Raw genomic sequence first — 20,497 nt, forward strand, 5'->3', positions numbered from 1 at the left:
CACATGTGTGTATGTGTGTGTGCAGACCGCGCGAACCAGGCACGGGAACGCAAAACACTACGCGAGTCACAGGAACGGCACACTACGGCACGCGGACGGACGCGCGCGCAACGAATGTCGCACGCGTGTGGGTGGGACGCTGTGTGTGGGTGGGTTGCTTGGAACTGATTGGCAGACCAGGGGACCGGGGAGCCCTAATTGGGGTGCAAATGCGGCGATGATGATGATGGTGCTCTATGGGGGGAGAGACTACAGAAAGGGGGTTGGAACGATGTACACGAAATTAAACCAGATGGTTGGAGAAACTAAAGATGGTGTTCCTCTCGATGTCGGTGGCGATGAGGTGGCAAGAGTGCACGGGGACGCGTGATACACGCGTAACTGAAAAAGTGGAAATAGAAAACAAAACGGTCAGACAGATAGTGCGAAAGATAACGAAGACGAATTGCTCTCGGGAATGGCAAGTGGGAATGATACGGGCGAGCGCCATGGGGAAACAGTGACCCATCCGACAAAGACTCACCAGCAGAGCACGACACAAGGTTTCTTTGGTTCGGGTTGACAATCGCTGATTCTCGGGACTGGAGTGAGTGTTTTGCAACGAGCGCGCGGCACAAGCGGACACTTTGCGAGCGAGATTCTTAGTTTCGGGACGAGATTATTTGTGCCAAGATTCGCGGACCGTACGATGTAAATGCATGTGTGCAAGTGGTCCAGCAGAAGCAGCGCGTCTAGCGGAGATCAAGCGGTAAAGATGCTAGTTTCGCAAAGATTGCTACGATGTGGGTTTGTCATGCCTCTCTAGATGGGGCCCTTTTGCTAGCGGCGTATCTGGTGGCCCCGGGTACACTTCCGGCCCGACGGAGACAAAACACACCTCACACACCTGGTAAGGACACTAGGGAACCGATTTTCTTTGCACCGTGTCCACCGTTCCAGCTTTTGTGGTCGTTTTTAATGTTTTTTCCCTTTCCGTATTGTTGAAAAATATTGACATGACAGATGACAGGCGAAAACAACTGTCAGCCGTTGACGTTGGCGAGCGAAAAGTAAGAGGCGGCGAATATCGAGTGAATACTGGGATGGCCGGAAAAACGGATTTTACAACCAAAACAAAGGTGCACAAAGTGATTTAATCGTTTACCGAAGCCTTACTTGGTCTGGTCTGACCCAAAATTTAATCCACAGTTGAGAAAGTTGCTTTCCCAAAGGGTTTTTAGAAGCAAAACAATTGCACTGTCAAAAGCGCCCAGAATGCTGAACGCGTGAGAGAGACGGTTGTCTACCCGGAGGTGCAAGCGAGAGAACCCGTTGAAGCACGCCTTGGAAAAGAACGGGTCCGCAAAGGAAGCGCAATCCCGACGAATTACGGTTGTTGTCATATCGACTCGATCGGAAAAAACGGAACGTCGCAACGCACAGGTTGGTGGTGTGCAGAGGTTTGTGAACGGCGCGGCGCACGGTCGGTTTGGAAGTGACGGGATTCGGCGGATTGATCTCGCATCCCATCTCCGTCGCTGATTCGCAACCCAGCAGCAGCTACCCGGCCACGGGGTTCAGCGTGTACGTAAGCGTGTACGGTTTCCGTGCGCGTGTGTGTTGTGCGCGTCGTCGTTACATTCTGGGCAGCGAAAAAGGTCACCGTATTTCGAGTCGCAAAACAAACACCGACCGAAACGAAAATGGTGAAAAGAAAGCCCCAGGCCATGATTGACTCCGAGAGCAGCAGCGATTCCGATTCCGGATCTGACCTGGACTCGGTAAGTTCGAGCGGGTTGGGGACGTCTTTTCCGAATGTGTCACTAACGTTCTAATGTCCTTCAGGAGTTACTTTCACTGGCGAAGAAGAAAAAAGGAACCCGCATGACGTCGGCATCGCCGAACAATGCCAATCACAACCGATCCGCTTCCGGGTCCGGTTCCGACTCCGACTCGGAGGATGACGATGACGACGACGACGAGGACGACGAGGAGGAAGATGAGTCCGGCTCGGAAGCGATGGCCACGCGCAAAAAGAAGGGTAGCGGCAAACCAACGTCCTCGTCCGAGTCGGAAACAGAACACGAAGGACCGGATGATGACCGGAAGCGCATCAAAATGAGTGCCCCGGTTACGGTGGCCGGGAGCGTGAATAACGTAACCGCTGGAGGTGGCGTAAAGCGCAAACATGAGGAGGACGGGAACAAATCCGAGCCGGAAGAGGGCCAAGTGTCGTCCGATTCGGACGAAGGCCGCAAGGGAGCGGCTGGGGTGGCGACGGCGGCCGCTGGGAATGCTGCTGATGCGAGTGACGACGATTCGTGTGGAGGTTCCAGCGACGACGATGACAGCAGCAGCAGTAGCAGCAGCAGCGACTCCGAGTTTAACGACGGGTACGACGAAAACCTGATGGGCGACGAAGAGGACCGGGCCCGACTCAACGGTCTGTCGGAGAAGGAACGGGAGACGGAAATTTTCAAACGTATCGAACGGCGCGACGTGATGAAGACGCGCTGGGAAATCGAAAGGAAGCTCAAGCTGGCGAAACGGGCCGAGAGGGCACGGGACAAGCAGGCACAGCCGGAAAAGAAGAAGCGGCGGAAGGAGAAGAAAAAAGCACAGAAGAAGGCAGCGGCGGCGGCGGCCGCAGCAGCCGCTGCGGCCAATGCCGAGCGAGAGCGACGGAAGGTTGCGGCAGCCGCTGCTGCTCAGGCATCGGCAGCCAGTGCGGCGGCGGCGGCTGCTGCGGTGGCACTGGCGGCCAAATCGACTGTCCCGGCGGTGGCGGGAGAATCGCGTGATTCGCCCAAACACATAGAAGGGAACGACGGCACCGGCGGAATCGGGGCGATCCGGTTGGACAGTCGATCTTCATCACCGGAGAAAAAAAGCGACGATGGTAAGTGGGAGCGGGTGGGGCGACCCTACGCGACCCTTGGTACAACCCCTGACCAACTTTTCCTATTTTCCGGACACAGTATCGAGCGCTTCCGAGTACTTTGACCCGAAGGAACGCTCGAAGGAGCGCAAAAAGACGGTGGAAGCGAACCGGACGGACGACAAGCGCAGCAATGCGATGGCCATGCTGAAGGCGAAACGCGAAGGAAAGGCCAAGCGCGAGGAGGAGGAAGCGAAACGGGAGGCACAGCGCAAGCAGGACGCTAGTCAGCAGCAGGAGGACAAAGAGGAACTGGACGACGTGCCGGGCGGAAAATCACAGATGAAGCTGAAGGCGTCGGACATTTACTCGGACGATTCGGGCAGCTCGGACGACGACGATGAGGACCGCGAGGACGGGGGCAAAAAGTCCGACCGACGGTCACGGTCCGGCAGCGGTGGAAGTGGCGCCAGCGGCAGCGACAGCCGCTCGTCCAGCGATTCCGAGGGTGACGATAAGGAGAAAAAGTCTGGCTCCGGTTCGGGCTCGGGTTCGGGGTCTGGCTCGGGGTCGGGTTCCAGCAGCCGGAAGCCGGTCGCGATCAGTTCCAATGCCGAGCTGAACAAACTGCGAATCTCGCGCCACAAACTGGAACGCTTCATCAATCTGCCGATCTTCGAACCGACGGTCATGAACTGCTTCGTGCGGATAAACATCGGCAACAACCAGGGCAAACCGGTGTACCGGGTGGCCGAGATTGTCGGCGTGGTGGAGACGGCCAAGATCTACCAGTTCGGGCGCAGCCGCACGAACAAGGGCTTCAAGCTGAAGCACGGCAGCCAGGAGCGCGTCTTTCGGCTAGAGTTCGTATCGAACCAGGACTTTTCCGACACCGAGTACCAGAAGTGGCTGACGGTGTGCGAGGCCACGGGGACGGCGCTCCCGACGGTGGACATGATCGAGCGCAAGCAGCGCGACGTAAAGGAAGCTTCGCAGTACGAGTTCAAGGACGCCGACATCGATCGGTTGATCGAGGAAAAGAATCGCTTCCGGGCACATCCGACCAACTACGCGATGAAGAAAACGATCCTCATGAAGGTGAGTGGGGCGCTGTGGGCTTCTTCCTTTTTTAGTGTCGCTTAGTCTGACGAATCCGTTTCACAGGAACGAGACGCAGCGCAGATTCGCGGTGACGATGACATTGCGCGGGACCTCAGCTCGCAGATACAGGAGATCGAGGAGCGGGCGAGCACCCTGGACAAAAAGCGGAGCAGCAGTATCAGCCTGATCTCGTACATCAACGATCGGAACCGGAAGCGCAACGTGGAGGACGCCGAGAAGGCGATCATGGAGGAGAAGCGGGCGAACCGGGGCCAAAAGGTCGAAGATCCGTTCACCCGGCGCCAAACGCAACCGCGAATGTCGTTCAAGAAGGACGAGAAGCGCGAAGAGCCACAGATGATGGCCATGCTGGCACCACCACCGCCTGGGCTGGGCAAGAAGCGGCCAGATGAGAAGAAGTCCTCCCAGGGTGGTCAAGCGGACAACAATCTCTACTCGCTGCACGATTTCGACATCGATCTTGAGGTTCCTCTGCCAAGTGAGTCCCGCCCGCCATTGCTTGCAGTGTACGTCCATTTGCTAAAGCTCCCTGTACCTTGTTCCTTTGCAGTAAGCAGCGTGAATGTCCTTCCAAAGCCGGTGGAGAAACCGGTGCGTGAATCCGGCCCAAAGCGTTCGCTGAATCTGGAAGACTACAAAAAGAAGCGAGGCTTGATATAAGCGTGCCGTGCGTGTATATTTGAGCGTTGTCCTTTTATCCTGAGAACGAGCTGCGTTGTGTTCCGGCGTTGTCGAGTTCTCGCACTCAGAACAACGAGCACACACAGAGGGGCACAACCGACGCGGAAGGCGTGTTTTTCCTAACTTATTTCGTATTTTATATCTGCAACAACTTGCCTCTCTCGTTAATGCGCGCTCCGTGTAAAGGGGGGTTCCTTTGCAGTGCCCCAAAAAGGTTGGCAGTTCCGACGGCGCAAGAGCAGAGATGAAACACTCAAGCAATTAGTGGGACACGACAGAGACAGGTTAGAGAGACTAGTGAGTAACCCGTTACTACGCATCAATAATCAGTAATTATGAACAAATCGGTATGAGATGAACCAGACCTGGGGTAGAGACAGTGTTGTGTAAGAAATAAAAGAAACAATTGCAAAAATAAAGGGAGGTCCGTGCGGTATCGGATTCGGTACCTACATGCGGAACCGGGCTCAGATAACCCATTTCTTTGTTCCGATCGGAAATCGTTACTTGTTTTGGTGAAAAATGGTGAATGCTTTTTATGGGCATCGGTTACAGTTCGGTTGGTCCCACTGATCCCGCTCGCTATAGGGCACTGATAAGATACCGAGGCGCGCGCGAATGAATCGACAAATTCTACGTTCATTACACGGTCCGTGGACGGGTCTAATAGTTGGACAATCGACGCGCAACGACAAGAACGCTCCTTTTATGGAAATCGTTTTAAAATGTTTGGAGAACCACCTGCCGGGCTTAGTCACCAGCGTAGAACTTTGATAGGCGGTTCTCGTGCAATGCAGGTTTATTGTTTTTTGGGTGACGATTTCATGAACTCATTCTTTGACTTAATTACTACGTTATTTCAATAGTTCGTATTGTCCATTAGTTCCTATTGTTTATTCCTTTTTCAAATCGTGTCACTGGTTTCGCCGGCACCGGCATCTTTCTGGCCTTTGGTGAGAAATGAGTTTCACTCACTCACTTTCGTCTCACTATGGAGAAAAAGAGTGGCTTTTTTGGTCAGGACAAACACAGTTGAACGGAGAGTGAGAGAGAGAGAGGGAAATTTGAAAGGCCTCTGCACATTGGATGAGTAACCTAGCGAGCAGAGCGTAACCAATTTACGCTCCGCTCGCCAAGTTACGCATTCAGTGTGCAGAGACCTTTACATTTTTTGTACGAGCCGTCGCTCACTACTTTAACTTGCGTCGCTCACCGCGAGAACAGTCAGTTTTTGGCAGCGTTCGGAGGAAGTAAGTTCAACTATAAAAGACCAGTCGTTTCTGGTGTCCATGGACGAAAATCACTCTCTACAGAAAAATCAGCGCACGCTTGGAAAGAACTTATGCGAAAAGTGTGCACATTTTTCCTACTCGTTTCCATTCGATTCTGTTAACTCTGCAACGTACGGCTTTGCTGAATAGACACTATAGGAAATGATTTCGTGCGTGTGTGTGTGTGTGTGTATGCGCTACTGAGAAAAGTGTCGCTTGTGGCTAGAAATTGATAGTATTCGCTCGCAATGTGTCTTGCCCTGCCCCATACCCGGTCCGTATGGGTTTGTGCGCGTGTTCATCGTTTAATTTTACAAGATACAGATAAAACGCTAGCAGCAGGAAACCGGTACACGTTTGCCGTAGGCCTCCTGGCTGTCCCCGTTGCTTCAGCCACTCAACATTTCGCGCAGAATGGCTTACTGTGATCCGCCGGAAACGAAATACGTGTGGAGTGCCATTTCTATCCACGTTTTCAGCCTTAATTTCCAATCCTCCCCCTAAAAACGTGGTTCCAGCGGTCACGGTGTTGGCGAGCGCGAGTGGCGAGTAGAGCAACATTGCGAAGAAGACATTGGTCCATTTTTAAAACGGCTCATCTTCTCCCACAGCGGCTTTTTTCGGCTCACATTCAATCGTATCGAGTTTTTTTTCCATATCTCTTACACACTCTTCGTTCGTTGCGTGTGTGCGTGGTTGCTTGGATGGACTCGCGGGCGAGAGAGAAAGGAGTATGTGTGTGGCACCACAAAAAACGGTTGGGCTCACACCCATTTTTAGGCGAGCCGCGTGAATGAACAAAAGAGAAAAAGGTCTGTTTTCTTCAGGGAACTGATCGCACCGCGGATCTCTTCTTTTTCTTGGGCGGCTTACGCTGCAATTGCGGGTCACACGCACACATAAATGCTTTACGGGTGAAGAGGGTGGGGTAGGTAGCAAAGCCGGTAAAAGTGTCTGACTGGCGCTGCGGGATGGTTTGCTGCAGCCGGGAAAGCTAATACACTTTCCGGTTCCGGTCGTTACGCTTCCGTTCCTTCCGAGCGAGCTTGCCATGTGTTTGATCATAATGCGGCGTTGTTATTAACTATTTCGTTGTTGTCCTGAGCAGCAAACACTTTTTTGTGTAGTTCCTTCCCTTGACCCTTGATGCATATGCAAAACAGAGTAATCTACGGAGAGAGAAGTGTATTGAATGAAGAGTAGACTGTATTAGTATAAGTGTACCGGTTCGGTATGAGATCAAACACACACACACACACCACACACGGGCGCGCGCGGCTTCTCATCACACACATGAGAGACTTCTCACCACTAAGCGAGCGGCGAAAAACAATAAAAAGTGCAACCTCTGTCAAAACGGATGAGATTCCTCGTACACACGGCGAACTCTAGTCGACGATAAAGCGTGGCGACGAGACGGTTGATGAAAACAAGCGGCATACTGCGTTTTTTTGGAATCATTTACTAATCTGTCGCTGTGTTCAGTATTCTACAGAACAACGGAAAAGCTGCCGTAAAAGCGAGATAGCAAGAGGAAGTGCGTCAGTGTGAAATCAGTGGAACAGAGAAAAACAACTTCGGTAAACTTCGATAGCCAAACGCGTGCACGTGAAAAATCCCGCATTAGAGAGATCCGCCCGATAACCTCAGCAGAGTTTACAGCAACTACTAGAAATGGTAAGTAAGTCCTTGAAAGAGGGACTGTTTTTGTTGAATGGCCGGAAGTGTGTTGCCCTTCTTACGAGGGGCAACGGTCTCTTGGTGTGTTTACTTTCGATGGTATTTTGATTGCACGACAGGAAATCGGTCGCGACTTTCACTGCGCCGCCGTGCGTGAGTCACAACAGCGAGCAGATTTTCTCACCACTCATTGGTGTGGTGGTGGTTTACGCGATTGCAAGTGCGCGCGCACACACCATTGGAAAAACAGTGGCAAATTACCATATATGGTCAAAGTTGTCAGTGGCTGTGGCAGTGTGCGCTGGGGCCGAAAGATAGAAAAGAGACATTGAGCTCTCGGTGATGAGAGAGTGAGCAAACACTTCTCGAGATAGTGAGTCACTTACGATCGCCAGTGTGTGTGTGCACTCGGTGTCATTGGCGACCGGAATCGAATGTTTGTTGCTCCGCCGCCGTCACATACTTTGTTGTCGGTGTCGGCTTTTTATGAGGTACACGTTTTTGACGGTTGATTTTGTTTGCTACACTTCTGTGCAACCGACAGGATATGCCCGCGCCCGGCACCATAAAATAAGACCGGTTCGCATTGGTGTGGTGTGTTGCCGTGCTCTGCCACACACACACACACACGTGCACAGGAGTGGTGAGAAGCGCTCTCTCTCGCGCGTATCCAGTAATGAGAAAACAGTTGGCACCGCAAACGCAGTGAAGCGTTCTTTTGCGAGTTACTACTACATACACACACACTGACAGTCTTCGGGGTGGTTGGTCATCGTTCGACGTTTACTGATAAACGATGCGCCCCACCGGTGCCCACCCGAACAAAATAGTCACTCAGTTTCTCCATACTGAGAAGAAAAATTTCACGGCGAATTGTTTTCTCGCCAAGTGGCAGAAGGAAAGAGCGATATCGAGCAATATTTTCTCTCTCTGTCACGCTAATATAGCGTCCAGTTCGGCGCTCAAACTGTTAGAAGAAATTTTCAATAGTTCAAATTTTCAGCGTAGAAGGCACGACGTCAAAAGGAAATCGACATCGCATCATCGACGTGAAAATAGTGTTTAAAAGTGAATTTTGAGCTGTTGCTTATCTCGGTAAGTAAATTTAAGCATCGGGAAGCATTTCTCGATAAGTATTTACTTCTAAATCGTGAAAGTGCACCGCATTTGTTTACATTTTTAGCCGACCAGTGTCATCCTGCTTCAATGCCAGAGACGCAGCGAACGATGCAATTACGATGCAGCGGATGAAAAATGATGCTTGGAAACCTGCGATGTAGTGCTAAACTTAGCCATAGAGTGTAGCAAAGTGCATGGCGGAAGCCAAAAAGTTGAATAATTTCAGAAAAATTGTTAAGATGTGATACTGAATAAATCCAACACTTTGTTTACAACAGCGAACGATCTGACAGTTCAATGTGTGGGAGAGGATAGAGAAAGAAAGAAAAAATAGAAATATAGAGGGGAAAAGCGCTCACGGGCTCTCCAATCTTTTTGCGTTAAGAGCAGCGTTTTTACGTTAAGAGGCGAGTTCTCAGTATGCGGATTACGTTAAGAGCCCAGTGAACAATTTTGAGTGACCGACGCTCTTCTCACTATGGAAAATCAAGGTACCATCCGGTTACCATCGGGTTACCGACGGGTTACCATCGGGTTACCAATGTAATTTCTCCATTAGAACTCCCTTGTGAGATGGCCCAAAAACCCCGATGGCAGAAATTGGTAACCCGATTTTTTTCTCGAGCGTGCCCCTTGTCGTCTCCCTCTCTCATATGTGCCCTCTCCCTCTTTCTTTCTCTCGTATCCCCTGTCGGTTCCCGAAGTGAAAATGCTTCGTGTCGGTTTGGACATGCGCAGTGCCATTTATTTCTCGCTTTTGTGTGTTCGCTTTTTCGTTCACTCTACCGTTCGCCGTCCTGCTTCAGTGCATTGATGTAAACGCCGTGGTGTAAACGCCTATGACGCCGTAAATGCCGGTGCCGCCGTGTTAATTCCAGTCGATCGCTACTTAGTTTGACCAGCTTGAGGTAGAGATCTGAAACGAGCAGAGTGAAAACTTGTCAACATTATTTGAACACTACTGAACACTGTCCAATAAACTTACCTGTATTATTTCAATCAGGATCACACATGATGGAATGCACTTGAACTTGGTAGAAACTTGCAACTTGATCAACGCACCTACACACACTATACAAAATAGACAGAGTTCGACTTTGCCGCGACTCGAAAATTCGGTTAAGTCCCCGACGGAATGCTTTATGCGACTGCCGGTGTGCTTCGCGAGCCGCTCGGGACTGTGTGTCGCTCTGTCCCTTTTTTTCTATTCCTTTTCCTTTCTTTCATTCGTTCGTCTTCCACTTGCTCGCGGTCGCTTCGCGTCTCGGCCCTTCCGCCCTTCCCTCTCCAGGTAATTTAAACCCACAAGCTCGCGCGTGAAACTCCCTCCTCTCGTGGTTTCCTCCGCTCTTTTCCGCCGCTGCCTACGAGCGGACCCTCATGAGCCGGCCTGCTCACTGCAGCGAGCGTCGCGCCCACCCCCTCTCGTCTTCGCCGCAGGCAGAGGGGCGTTCGAGCTCACTCGTTTCAGCCTTCCTCGTCCCCTCCTCAGGCGGAGGGGTACCTCGGTCACTCAAAATTGTTCACTGGGTGGCAGGTTTTTCACCGACGAAGCGCGATGAGTCAATGGCTCTGGATGGGAGGAAATTGGAAATCATACTCAACAAAAGTAGAAAACTAGTTCCGGAAGTGAGCTAGCCGTTTTTTTGGTGGCCAACAACATGGGTGGCTTTGCTCACGTTCAATTAAACAAGACAATGGGATGGGTGTTGCTGCACACGATACCAATACCGCACACTGGTCTGGCTGGCGGCGGCGGCGGTGTGCAAGGTTATAGATAGCACGGCACCAGACGGTCTTCCGGTCCCTATCGTCGGATCCCGAGCAATGGACGGAGGCAGCCGTCTCGTCATTCTTCCTTTGTGCATATCCACAGGGCGAGGTAGCGGCACGCGAGGCTGTATTGGTGTGGTATTTTAGCGGACGACCGACCCACACCGAAGTGTGGAGAAATGATAATGATGATGGAGCATACCCCCCGAATACGTGCTCTCGCGAAAATGTCCAAGGTTGGGCACGTGTGTGTGTGTTTGGGGCACAGGTTGTGGTAGACAGGGATGGCGGGGAACAGCATACGTTTGAAGTTGATTTCCGGAGTGTTCAGCGGAAATGATATTGCGGGGACAATGCATCTCCCCGAAGCACAATCGTATGCGAAGTATCAAATCAATTAGGATCGGTTTGCGTTTCACTTTTTTCGTGCGATGATTCATCCTGTCTGTTATCAACTTCCATAGACGCCCACCCACCGACTTCTCTTTGTACTCCCACCCTCTATCGCGGTTACCGTTTTTTTTACTTTGCGTTATCGCGCACTGCTTTCGATGTGCGCGTCATTGAGCCATTATCATTTTCTCTTTTCGATTGCGTGTTATTTTTCGAACGCGAGAAGCCGTGGCGGGAGGAGGAATGATAAGCGGGAATTCGTGCTTTGTGTGCTTTGAAATTAAAGAACCAGCCGATCCTCTTGTCTGCAGGAGATGCCAAGCGATAGAAGGCGCTGTTGGGGGGAGTGTAATGGACGATTAGCTTCTTCCGCGCGCGAGTCTGCCTTTGGTGGGTTGTGGCGCGTAAAGAACATCGCACCATCCATCGCTCACTTCCCGTTCTCTATGCTGCCAAACACATAACGGGAATGTGTGGCGGCACCGGCCGGTCTCTCGCTTTCGGTGTTGGTGAGAGTATTTTCGCGGCTGCGCGTGTACGTGACCGACGACGAGAGGAAATCCTGCTCCGGTCAATGCCATTATTTGATCCTTTGTCGATACTCCTCACGACCGGTAAAGTTCTCCTGTGACAGGAACCGGGAATATGGTTACCACTACTTTGAACCGATGCTAATTCCGCTTTTTATTCTTCTGGTTCATTGACCTTTCACTTCGTTTTGGGGAGAATTCTCTCTCCCGTGGGAGAAAGTACGCTCCGTCTAATGACCGACCTTGCACTGTTATTATGGTGGGTGTCTGTCGGTTCTTCCTGTTTTTAAATAGGTTTTTGTACTTATCTTTTCATTGAAGGATACATTTATGAAATTTTATATGCTTTTTTATGCATCTTCTTTCCGATTGGCGAGAAGCGGTGCGATTTTCAAGATTGACGACTGGATGCTCGAAAAGCTAAGAAAACTTGATGCTTGGTAACGAACACCTCATTTGCGGCTGTCATCGTATGCGTCAATTTCTAACCGTTTCGTTTGACAGATACCTTCAATTCATGACGGATATTTTGTTGCAGATTCCTGTTCCACGTTGGGGTTGAACATCATTAAGGCGGACATGATAATATGGAACTCTGGGCAAAAAAAGAAACTGATGACAAAATCCATCCAATCAATCCAGTTTGTTGCTCCTGATATTCCTACGACGGCGAAAGAACCCCCCAAGACCCAGACACGAAGAATTCAAAATGAAAGCAGACGGGCGGGATATGAATATGTGTGCCATTTTTACACGACAACCTTGAAGAGAGTAACTGCCCATTACGGGGCACGGCTAGTCGCTCGCGTGCGTGTCCCTTCCCCCCCAACACCGGTTCCCACATATTTCTCCAGCGCCGCGGGTAGATTTTGCAAGTATTCGCCGCGGCGCCCCAGAGTCACGTAAAACAACAACTGTGCTCCGCCAAAATGTGCTGGACGTCGTCTCGGCGGCCACAGCTCATCAAGGTCGTTATGATGCCATTCTGGTGTGGTATTGGTGGCCACGACTGTTGTCTCCATTTTGGGGTTAATCATACGACAAGAGACACCCATGGTTCGGACAATCCTTATTTAGGTGCACACGCATTTCATATGAGCCACAGAAGCTCAGCTTAATCTGTCTGTTTCTATACACAGCACCTGTCCGTCATCCGTCGTTTTTGGTGGCCACATTTGATCCACGATCGATGTATGATCCTCTGCAAAAGATCGTTCGAATAAAAATTAATCCAGACTTGCGTGTCTCTGGGGGGAGCCCCTAATTGGCTGCTGCTGCTAGCGCCCGCGCAGCCTTTTCCAGTATTCGGATCCTTTTATGGTCAGGAGAGATCGACACGCGGCACGTCTGGGTTAAGTTCGGTTGGTGGGGTGCGTATTCTGTAGATTGCGTTGTGTGTGGCTTGCGTTTTACCTTGTTGCTGCTGCAGCAGTCTGTCTCCTGCAGTGTGTTCCTTCGACAGACCATATACAGCAATTAAAGAACAAGCGAGAGAGGATCAGCAGTCGAAATTCTCCTTGTTTGGTGTGTGGATCACAGCAATAACCTTGTGATCTCGTAGCTTCCCGATGTTCATTGCTTGTCGTGTAGGGGAGCCATAATCAAATCGTGTTCTGGAGATTGTTTTAAAGCGATAGCGACTTTGATTGGGTTCTTCGTGAGCCTGTGCGCCCCGGTCTAATAGAAATGAGGTCATCCGCAACCAATTTTCATCACCACCGTGGTGTAGTAATTGGTGCACGGCGATGTACATACATTACTAACTCGCTTTTTACGAGACACTGACCTCATCTCCAGTTAATTATGGCTCGTCACACACCCCTCAAACCGGCCGTGATCACGAGACCCCACCACCGTCTTCTTCGGTGGTGACCATCTCCTGTGTGAAGGCCAATGAAGCACATTTTCTAGAAAAGTAAACCAAATGGCAATATTATTCTATTAATAAGACGCCATAGTTTCCAAGGAGTGTACACACAGTTCGTCCTCGTTTCAGATTCCGTATGAGGTCAACAAATACACGGGACGGGACGAACACACTCGCCACATTGGTCTTTGCGAAGGCGGGAGATAGTGCGAACGACTTTTGAACAAGAAATTGGCCGCACCACGCGCTTGTTGGAGTGCTTCATAACCGGTATCCATTTGAATGGGCGCACTCTGGAGCTAATATCTGAAGATATGGGCACATCCCGTTTGAATGGGCTACGTGCTCTTCCCGAATGCTGCCTCCCAGTTCTTGAGCGGCATTCGCGAAAGGGTTTAACGGTTTTTATCATCCGCGCCAGAGCGCGTACTATAGCGCAATCGTTTTATTGACCCTGCCGCGAAAGCATTATTCCAGTCCAGCGGGTGCGGTTTCTTCAATGCTTTTGACACGCAGAAGAATTCGGTGTAAGAGTTTTTTTTATCTGAAATCCCTGAAACGTGCAGAAAACTATCAACATTGGATTCGGTCTTGTACGCGATCGCGTTTGGCGCAGTCGCTTGTTTATTCAGAACTAGACACGTGTTTGTTGGTGGAGCCTTACCTTGACTCTTTTTAGTCATAAGTTCCACCATAATTTGCCGTTACCGCTTTGTGTGGTGTGTGGTGCTGACTCTTCAGCATTTAAAGAACGTGACCACACCGGGAACATGTTGTCCGGAGGGTTTTTTTTCATCGTCTACCGTCCTCTGAGCAACCGGTGAGCATCGTCGTCGTCGCGCACTGCGTTCCGGGTCGAGTGTCTACTAATGCACGCACGATCAAACCCGTGCACACACACACGCACCGACACGGGGAATGTCGCGCGTGAGTAACCGAGAGAGAGAACGATGATCCTTATTCTTGCCCCTTTGCTGTGCTGCGTTCGTTCTTATGGTTCCAAAAATAAGTTTTAAATTTAGAGAACTCCTGCTTTAACGCGTGTCCTCTGCCACTACGAACGATCGACAGCCTGCCGAGCGCCGCGCACACACGAGATAGACTTTTGAGACATATGATCTGTACGAGTTTGTGAAACTGATCGACCCAGATGATCACCCCCAAAGGGGCATATTTTACCTGAAGGCTTTTGGGCTTTTGTTAATCGATTTCTGATACAAGAAAAATGTGCACAAAGTGAGCTGTTTGTGCAAAAATTGTTTCTTTTTTCTGTCCACAAAAAGTGCTGTGTCTTCTAGTTATGCTTCGCTTCCGATTACTCCTCGCTCTGACGAGAACACACTTGAAATGTTTTCCTGTGTGTGTGTGTGTGTCTCCGATGCTCTCGCTTCCTGTGAGAACCGGCGTCGTGGTAATCGAAAAGAAGTACTATTTTTAAAATTCAACCTAACCCAACTTATTCTACGAACACCACGAGGGAGGAAGACCCATGTCGACCGGCCGGCGTTCGGTGGCGATCACGCGTATCGTTGCTTCTTCGCTACCAACGCGCCTCCTCCCGGTTTCAGAGATAGAGTTTCTCTCCATTCTCCTCCTGACTCCCGGTTCTCGTTTTTTTTCGGGTGCATCGCCCGTTTATCGCTAACCTGTGCCTCGCGCCGGTCTGCCGTTATTACCATCAGCCAGCATTCCACGTGCTTCTGCACTCTGTAGAACCAGTAGACCATCATTATAACGCGCGAGGCGCTGTAGAATGACGATCGCAATTTTAATACATTTTCTCCCCTTTTTCTCTTCCCATTACTACTTAGGCTTCCGGAGTCACCGTATCGGATGTGTGCAAGACCACGTACGAGGAAATAAAGAAAGACAAGAAACATCGCTACGTGATCTTCTACATTCGGGATGAGAAACAGATCGACGTCGAGGTGATCGGTGATCGCAACGCGGAATACGATAGCTTTTTGGACGACATACAGAAGGGTGGACCGGGTGAATGCCGGTAAGGCCGCGCGTCCCCGAAGAGTGGGAAAATCCGGATCCTAATCTCGTTTTTATCGATCTAACTCGTTTCAGATACGGCCTGTTCGACTTCGAATACATGCACCAGTGCCAGGGAACGTCGGAGAGTTCGAAGAAGCAGAAGCTCTTCTTGATGTCCTGGTGCCCCGATACCGCGAAGGTAGGAAAAGTGGCTCACGGCTGGCTGTCGTCAGGTGCTGATTGTCTCTTTATTGCTTGTTGTTGCAGGTTAAGAAGAAGATGTTGTACTCGAGCTCATTCGACGCATTGAAGAAGTCGCTCGTCGGCGTCCAGAAATACATTCAGGCCACCGACCTGTCGGAGGCTTCCCGGGAAGCGGTCGAGGAGAAGCTGCGCGCAACTGATCGTCAATAAGGAAAAAGTACTACTTAAGAGACGCACACAACATACATCTACACGCGGCGGACACACACAACACATCCATCAGAAAAGTCTTGCAGAACTACGGAGGAGGGCGGCGGCGAGGTGGCCGAGGAGAATGCTCCTCCGAGATCATCGAGGGAACAAGATCATCGGAATCAGCAGCAGCAGCACAACATTTCTTCGCAACCTAATTACTACCAACACACGGTTCCCTCGGCGGAACTTGCGATCCTAAGTTCTTCTAATTTCCACAACACACTATCATCATTCGAACAAACAGCGCGCGTGAAATATTGCGAAGGACACAACGCACTTCACTAACCGCAACCACCACCATCATCAGAGTCAGGATAAACCGGGAACGAGCAGCGTGTGTTCTCCCCGAGCGAGCGAGGAGTGGTCACCCCGGGGGGAAGAAAAGAGGAAGTTCACACCCAAGAAGCTAAAGAAAAACGCATTGTGTGTGGCGCGCGCTGCACGATGCGTCTACAATAAAACTAAGCGAGATAACAAGGAAAAGGATCAATAGAAAAACACAACATTATCTGGGCGCGCAGAGTAAGGAAAGAAATCATTGTGTTGGTCATCGTGTGTGGTAAAATGGAGCAAGGATGAGCCGAAGAGAGATTGGTGGTTCTGTTTTTGTAGAGATTAAGGATGCTTGAGGCTGATTTATGTGTGAGCGCGCATTTCTCTACTGTCTGGTCGTCGTAGCCAAAAGATCACTAGTTTTCATTCATCGTATCCCGCGCGTATGCTTTCTTGTGTTTTCCCTCTGTTTGCAAACAAATATACATTTTTCATGCGAGTAACGGAACTGTGTGGGGCGTGCTATGAGTGTGAGTGTGTGTTCTGTTTCCTTCCGGTGGTGCGATGCAGTAATGTGAAAATAATGATCAAGCAAAGCAGCGGCAGCACACAGCGAGAAAGCGAGGATGATAATAAATAAATGGAACCGAGATAACGATCAAGTTTGCCATGAGTGTTTCCGTTGAGAAAAGAAGTATGTTTTGCGTGGTGTTCTGTGCCTGGCCATTTTTAACGTTCAATTCAAAACCAGACCACATTGTCCGAATGAAGGAAGTAGCTTTTGCACCGGGCTGGTCGCGTTTGACAACATCGACTATCTCGCTCTAGCGTCATGCTCTGTTTGAGGAAAAATTCAAGATTTTCATGTTTTCTTATTTCACTTATTTTATTTTCGGTTCGCTTTATTGAGTTGTTTCGCGCAAATTACAGTTGTTACTGTTTTTGTTGTTTATTTTTTCAACGGCCGATTTGAATGCATAAACTGACAGTTGTTTGACTTCGAATTTCGAATTCGAATGAATGAACACGAATGAGAACAAGAAAACAAGGAAAAAACATCGACTATCTCGCTCTAGCGTCAGCTATCTCTTTCCCGTTCGTAAGTCACTTTTGCTTCGGGTTCCCTTCGTAAGACTTCGGGTTGAAAAACCAGAGAGAGCGCAAGGAAACAAGAGAGAATAGCGAAATACAGCGAGAGAAGAGAAAAGTTGGTCAGTTTCGGTTAAGAAAGGTCAGGTTCAAAAGTCAGGTTCTGCGAACTGTCAGGTTCAGACAGAAAGTACAGAGTAAATTTTTCGTATTCTACAAAAAAAGGTGGTTGGTGCATTTGCGTTATTTGCGTTATTTTGCGTTTCGTATAGGCTTTGGGAAAAGTTCTCCGCCAAGTTGCGGTTTTTGGGCCAAGTGTGTTTTCGACAATTCTTTGCGAATGTGATGCACTTTTCTCCAGAGCAGACAGGAAAAGTCTTTTCTTCGATAGTGGCCAAACATGTTGTGAGCTAGTGGTGCGCACTAGCCGTGTTGTTGCTCCCCGTGCTTCGTGCTTCGAATATCTGTGGCGTGCGTGCGTGACGGTCCAAGTCCTGCTTGTTGGAAAGTGCCCACAGCGCACCCACGCAACCCTGTGTAGCAATAGAAACATTTCCTACAAACATTAGTGTGCGCCCGCGCGTGTGTGTGTGGAAATAGGAAAACCGGGCGTTTCTTTGGGTGAAGAATGGCGAACAATGGAAAGCTCTCGGGTGCTTCTCCCGGAATTGCGTGTGTCTGGCTGCACTAGAGAACGGGACAAGCGAGCGAGCGAGCAAGTGAAGGAATTTCAAGTACAAAACCGCACTCAGGCCCAACAAAACACAATCGATAGAGCTCTCGGTGGGGCTTTTCGGCGGGGGGCGAGAGACGGAAAGGCAACAAGCGCGCTCCTACGCCGCCTGCCTTGTTTTGTGTGTCACAAGTTGGTGTGCGTGCGCGCGCGCTCTTGTGTTTCTCATCATCCGGCAAACGGAAACAGAGTTTTCCCTTGGACCACCGCTTTTCGATGAAAATTTTGCCATTCCGTGCGGCCGCCACACAATCGTTCTATCGATCGGGAGCAGTTCCCGAACGCAGATTACCAGACAGATGAGACGGCTTTTTGTTTTGTCTATCACCGAAATCTCCATCAGGGTGCGCTTGTCAAAGGGTCCTGTGATTCGCTTTGCTGATGTCCCAAACGAAAAGGCCCGACTGCACAGATTTAGCACTAGATTGCCATAGTTTCATGTGTCAAACTGTGAGCACAATTTGTTGTTGTGACACGCGTTTGTTTGTTGTTTTTCGACGGTCTTATTTGACATGTTTTTTGTTTTTCGCCGTGCTGCTTTTGCACGGAAGTGCTCTAGTGTCTCGGAGGCGCGTCAAAACACAATCGGGAAAACAAATCTCAGCCGTCAGCCGTGGGCGATAACAACAACCGCGAGAGGCACAAACTGCATACGGACCACGGATTTGGATTCGGATTAATGGTGGTTGTGTGTGGGGTGGGAGCGATAGCCACCGAAAAAGGAAGGAAACAAAAGAAACTAGTTTGTGCGCCTTCCCTCTCTCTCCCGCTCCGTCTCTCTTTCTTCCGCTAACTGGTTTTCTGGTCCAGCTTTCCATGCCGTGCTTTGAACCGCAACGCGACCGTGAACACAGACGTAGTTGGCGATGATTGTGCCGATCGCCGGCCGCTTGCTAGTGTGTTGGTGTTCGCTGCCCGTTTGTGCATATTTTTTGTAGCAGGCCAAGGTGTTTAGAAATCGGTACCATCGGCGCGTCAGGGCGTGCATCGGGAGAGTTAGCGGAATCTGACCAGCAAGTAGTTGTCCATCGAAGGAGGGCCGCGCCAATTTGGTGCGAGTTCTGACGGACAGCCCGACGGCCTGTCGCGTCATGGTGTTTGAGGTCGTACGGAGGACGCAATTATTGAAAACAATAGTGGCGCCACTGCTGTGAAGGAATTCCGATGGCTCTTCGACGCCGCGAGCACGCGTCCGTCAATTGTCCTCATCATCATTCAGTCAGTGGCGACGCTCCCCTCCGGCTTTGTGCCCTCGGTTTGGTCTCGGTCGCCCCGCTCAGAGATCGATTGGACGCGGTGGCTCCAGGAGACGGAAGACGATGCGCGTACATGGGGAATTAGATTGTTTCGCTGTTTGTGTCTTCCGCACACACACACACTGTGACAGACTGTGGGGCTCATAGCGTTGATGAAATATGGTGCCGTATTTTATTCATTTTCTTCCGTTTTCCTTTTGCCTGATATGCCTTCACCCGGGTTGTCACCCCACGCAAACATCATGTTAACATACTGTTCGCTGGTGCTTTCCGGTCAACTCCCCTCAGGAACATTAATTCATTTTCGTTTGCCCCAACGATTTTCCAATTTCTCGTTTTCTCGGGCTCCAGTGGCTACTGTTTACTGAAAACAACATGTCCCATTCCATTTCGCGCAGTAGGCAGCGCACTGTCAAAAAATGGTCGAAATTCTGTCGCTCGCTTTTCCTCGGAGCCCCAAACTCGGTTGCTGTCATGGTAACGTCGACCAACCAGCTTACTGATAGCCAAGCGGCCATGGTGGAAACTCTGTGTGTGTGTGAAAGAGACAGTCGGCGGGGGGAACAGCACCAATCGAAGGAAGGAAGCCTTGGGAAAGCGCGCAGACACACATTTCCACCAGACGACAAAACGTTTCCACGGGCTCTCTGTCTGTCTTCCCTGGCTCTCTCACTCTCACAGCTCAGGAGCTCACAGTTAAAATGCGTCCTTTAGCAGTCATTTTCTCCTTTTTAATAACCTAAATTTGTGCTGGTGTTGGGTATGTTTTCACCGCGCCCGCAATGTCTGTTTTGGAAGTGTGGCTTGGAGTTTTCCCTGCTCCTGCGTCGCTGTGGCAGGATCTTTGACTTTTCCGCCACCACACACAGGGACACGTTTGCGCGTGTCCCTGCGCCTGTATGCGTATGCGAATCCCATTTTGTGGGGAGCCGCTCGCTTTGTGGTATTGGTGCTACTAGTGACCATTCCGGGGAGTAGCATTCCGACATACTTTGACAGTACCCGGGCTGTGGACATTCTTGCATTGCGCCACATTTAAAATGCTTGACGTTTCCGGTACCGTTCCGAATACACATTCGTCACGAAATGTCGCGCCATGACGCGCGCCGTCGAAAGGATGATGAATGAGCAGCGCTGCTGCTGCTGCTGCTGTGAGCCTTCCGTGTCTCTTGGTGAGCGCTTTCACCTCATTGCGATTCACTTCTCACCAGGGCGACCTTGCTCACTGCCTCTCGCAAGGCAATGAAGTGTGACCGGGAAAAACAGGTGTACCGTTGCCAGCGAAATGGCCGGCGAAAGTAGATTGAAGCGAAAGTGTGTGGTGGTCACCACCCCGTGCGTATCGCCCGCGCCCGGGGTGCGTAATGTTGTGCAGCGAAGCAAAGAATAGAAAACAAAATCAAGTGGCCAC

General features: G+C 50.5%; 2 protein-coding genes across 4 annotated transcripts; both read left to right on the top strand.

Moving 5' to 3' along the window:
- The first annotated feature begins 1,406 nt into the window (after window positions 1–1,406).
- Window positions 1,407–5,118, top strand: LOC128268955 (RNA polymerase-associated protein Rtf1). 2 transcript variants are annotated; one of them, XM_053006272.1, is made up of 6 exons: window positions 1,407–1,760; window positions 1,825–2,776; window positions 2,958–3,384; window positions 3,439–3,955; window positions 4,022–4,461; window positions 4,537–5,118. In XM_053006272.1, exons 1-6 carry the CDS (start codon window positions 1,683–1,685, stop codon window positions 4,637–4,639), a joined length of 2,517 nt encoding a protein of 838 aa, XP_052862232.1. In that variant the 5' UTR covers window positions 1,407–1,682; the 3' UTR covers window positions 4,640–5,118. The 2 variants fall into 2 exon arrangements, with proteins under 2 accessions (XP_052862232.1, XP_052862231.1); XM_053006271.1 differs by having other exon boundaries at window positions 1,825–2,878; window positions 2,958–3,955; window positions 4,022–4,457; window positions 4,530–5,118.
- Window positions 5,119–5,897: 779 nt separating this feature from the next.
- On the top strand, window positions 5,898–16,511 carry LOC128269115 (cofilin/actin-depolymerizing factor homolog). 2 transcript variants are annotated; one of them, XM_053006481.1, is made up of 5 exons: window positions 5,898–5,910; window positions 7,417–7,608; window positions 15,105–15,295; window positions 15,370–15,475; window positions 15,544–16,511. In XM_053006481.1, exons 2-5 carry the CDS (start codon window positions 7,606–7,608, stop codon window positions 15,688–15,690), a joined length of 447 nt encoding a protein of 148 aa, XP_052862441.1. In that variant the 5' UTR covers window positions 5,898–5,910; window positions 7,417–7,605; the 3' UTR covers window positions 15,691–16,511. The 2 variants fall into 2 exon arrangements, with proteins under 2 accessions (XP_052862441.1, XP_052862442.1); XM_053006482.1 differs by lacking the exon at window positions 5,898–5,910 and having other exon boundaries at window positions 7,398–7,608.
- The last annotated feature ends 3,986 nt before the right edge of the window (window positions 16,512–20,497 follow it).

The sequence above is a fragment of the Anopheles cruzii genome, chromosome 2, assembly GCF_943734635.1.
Source record: "Anopheles cruzii chromosome 2, idAnoCruzAS_RS32_06, whole genome shotgun sequence".
Taxonomy (NCBI): domain Eukaryota; kingdom Metazoa; phylum Arthropoda; class Insecta; order Diptera; family Culicidae; genus Anopheles; species Anopheles cruzii.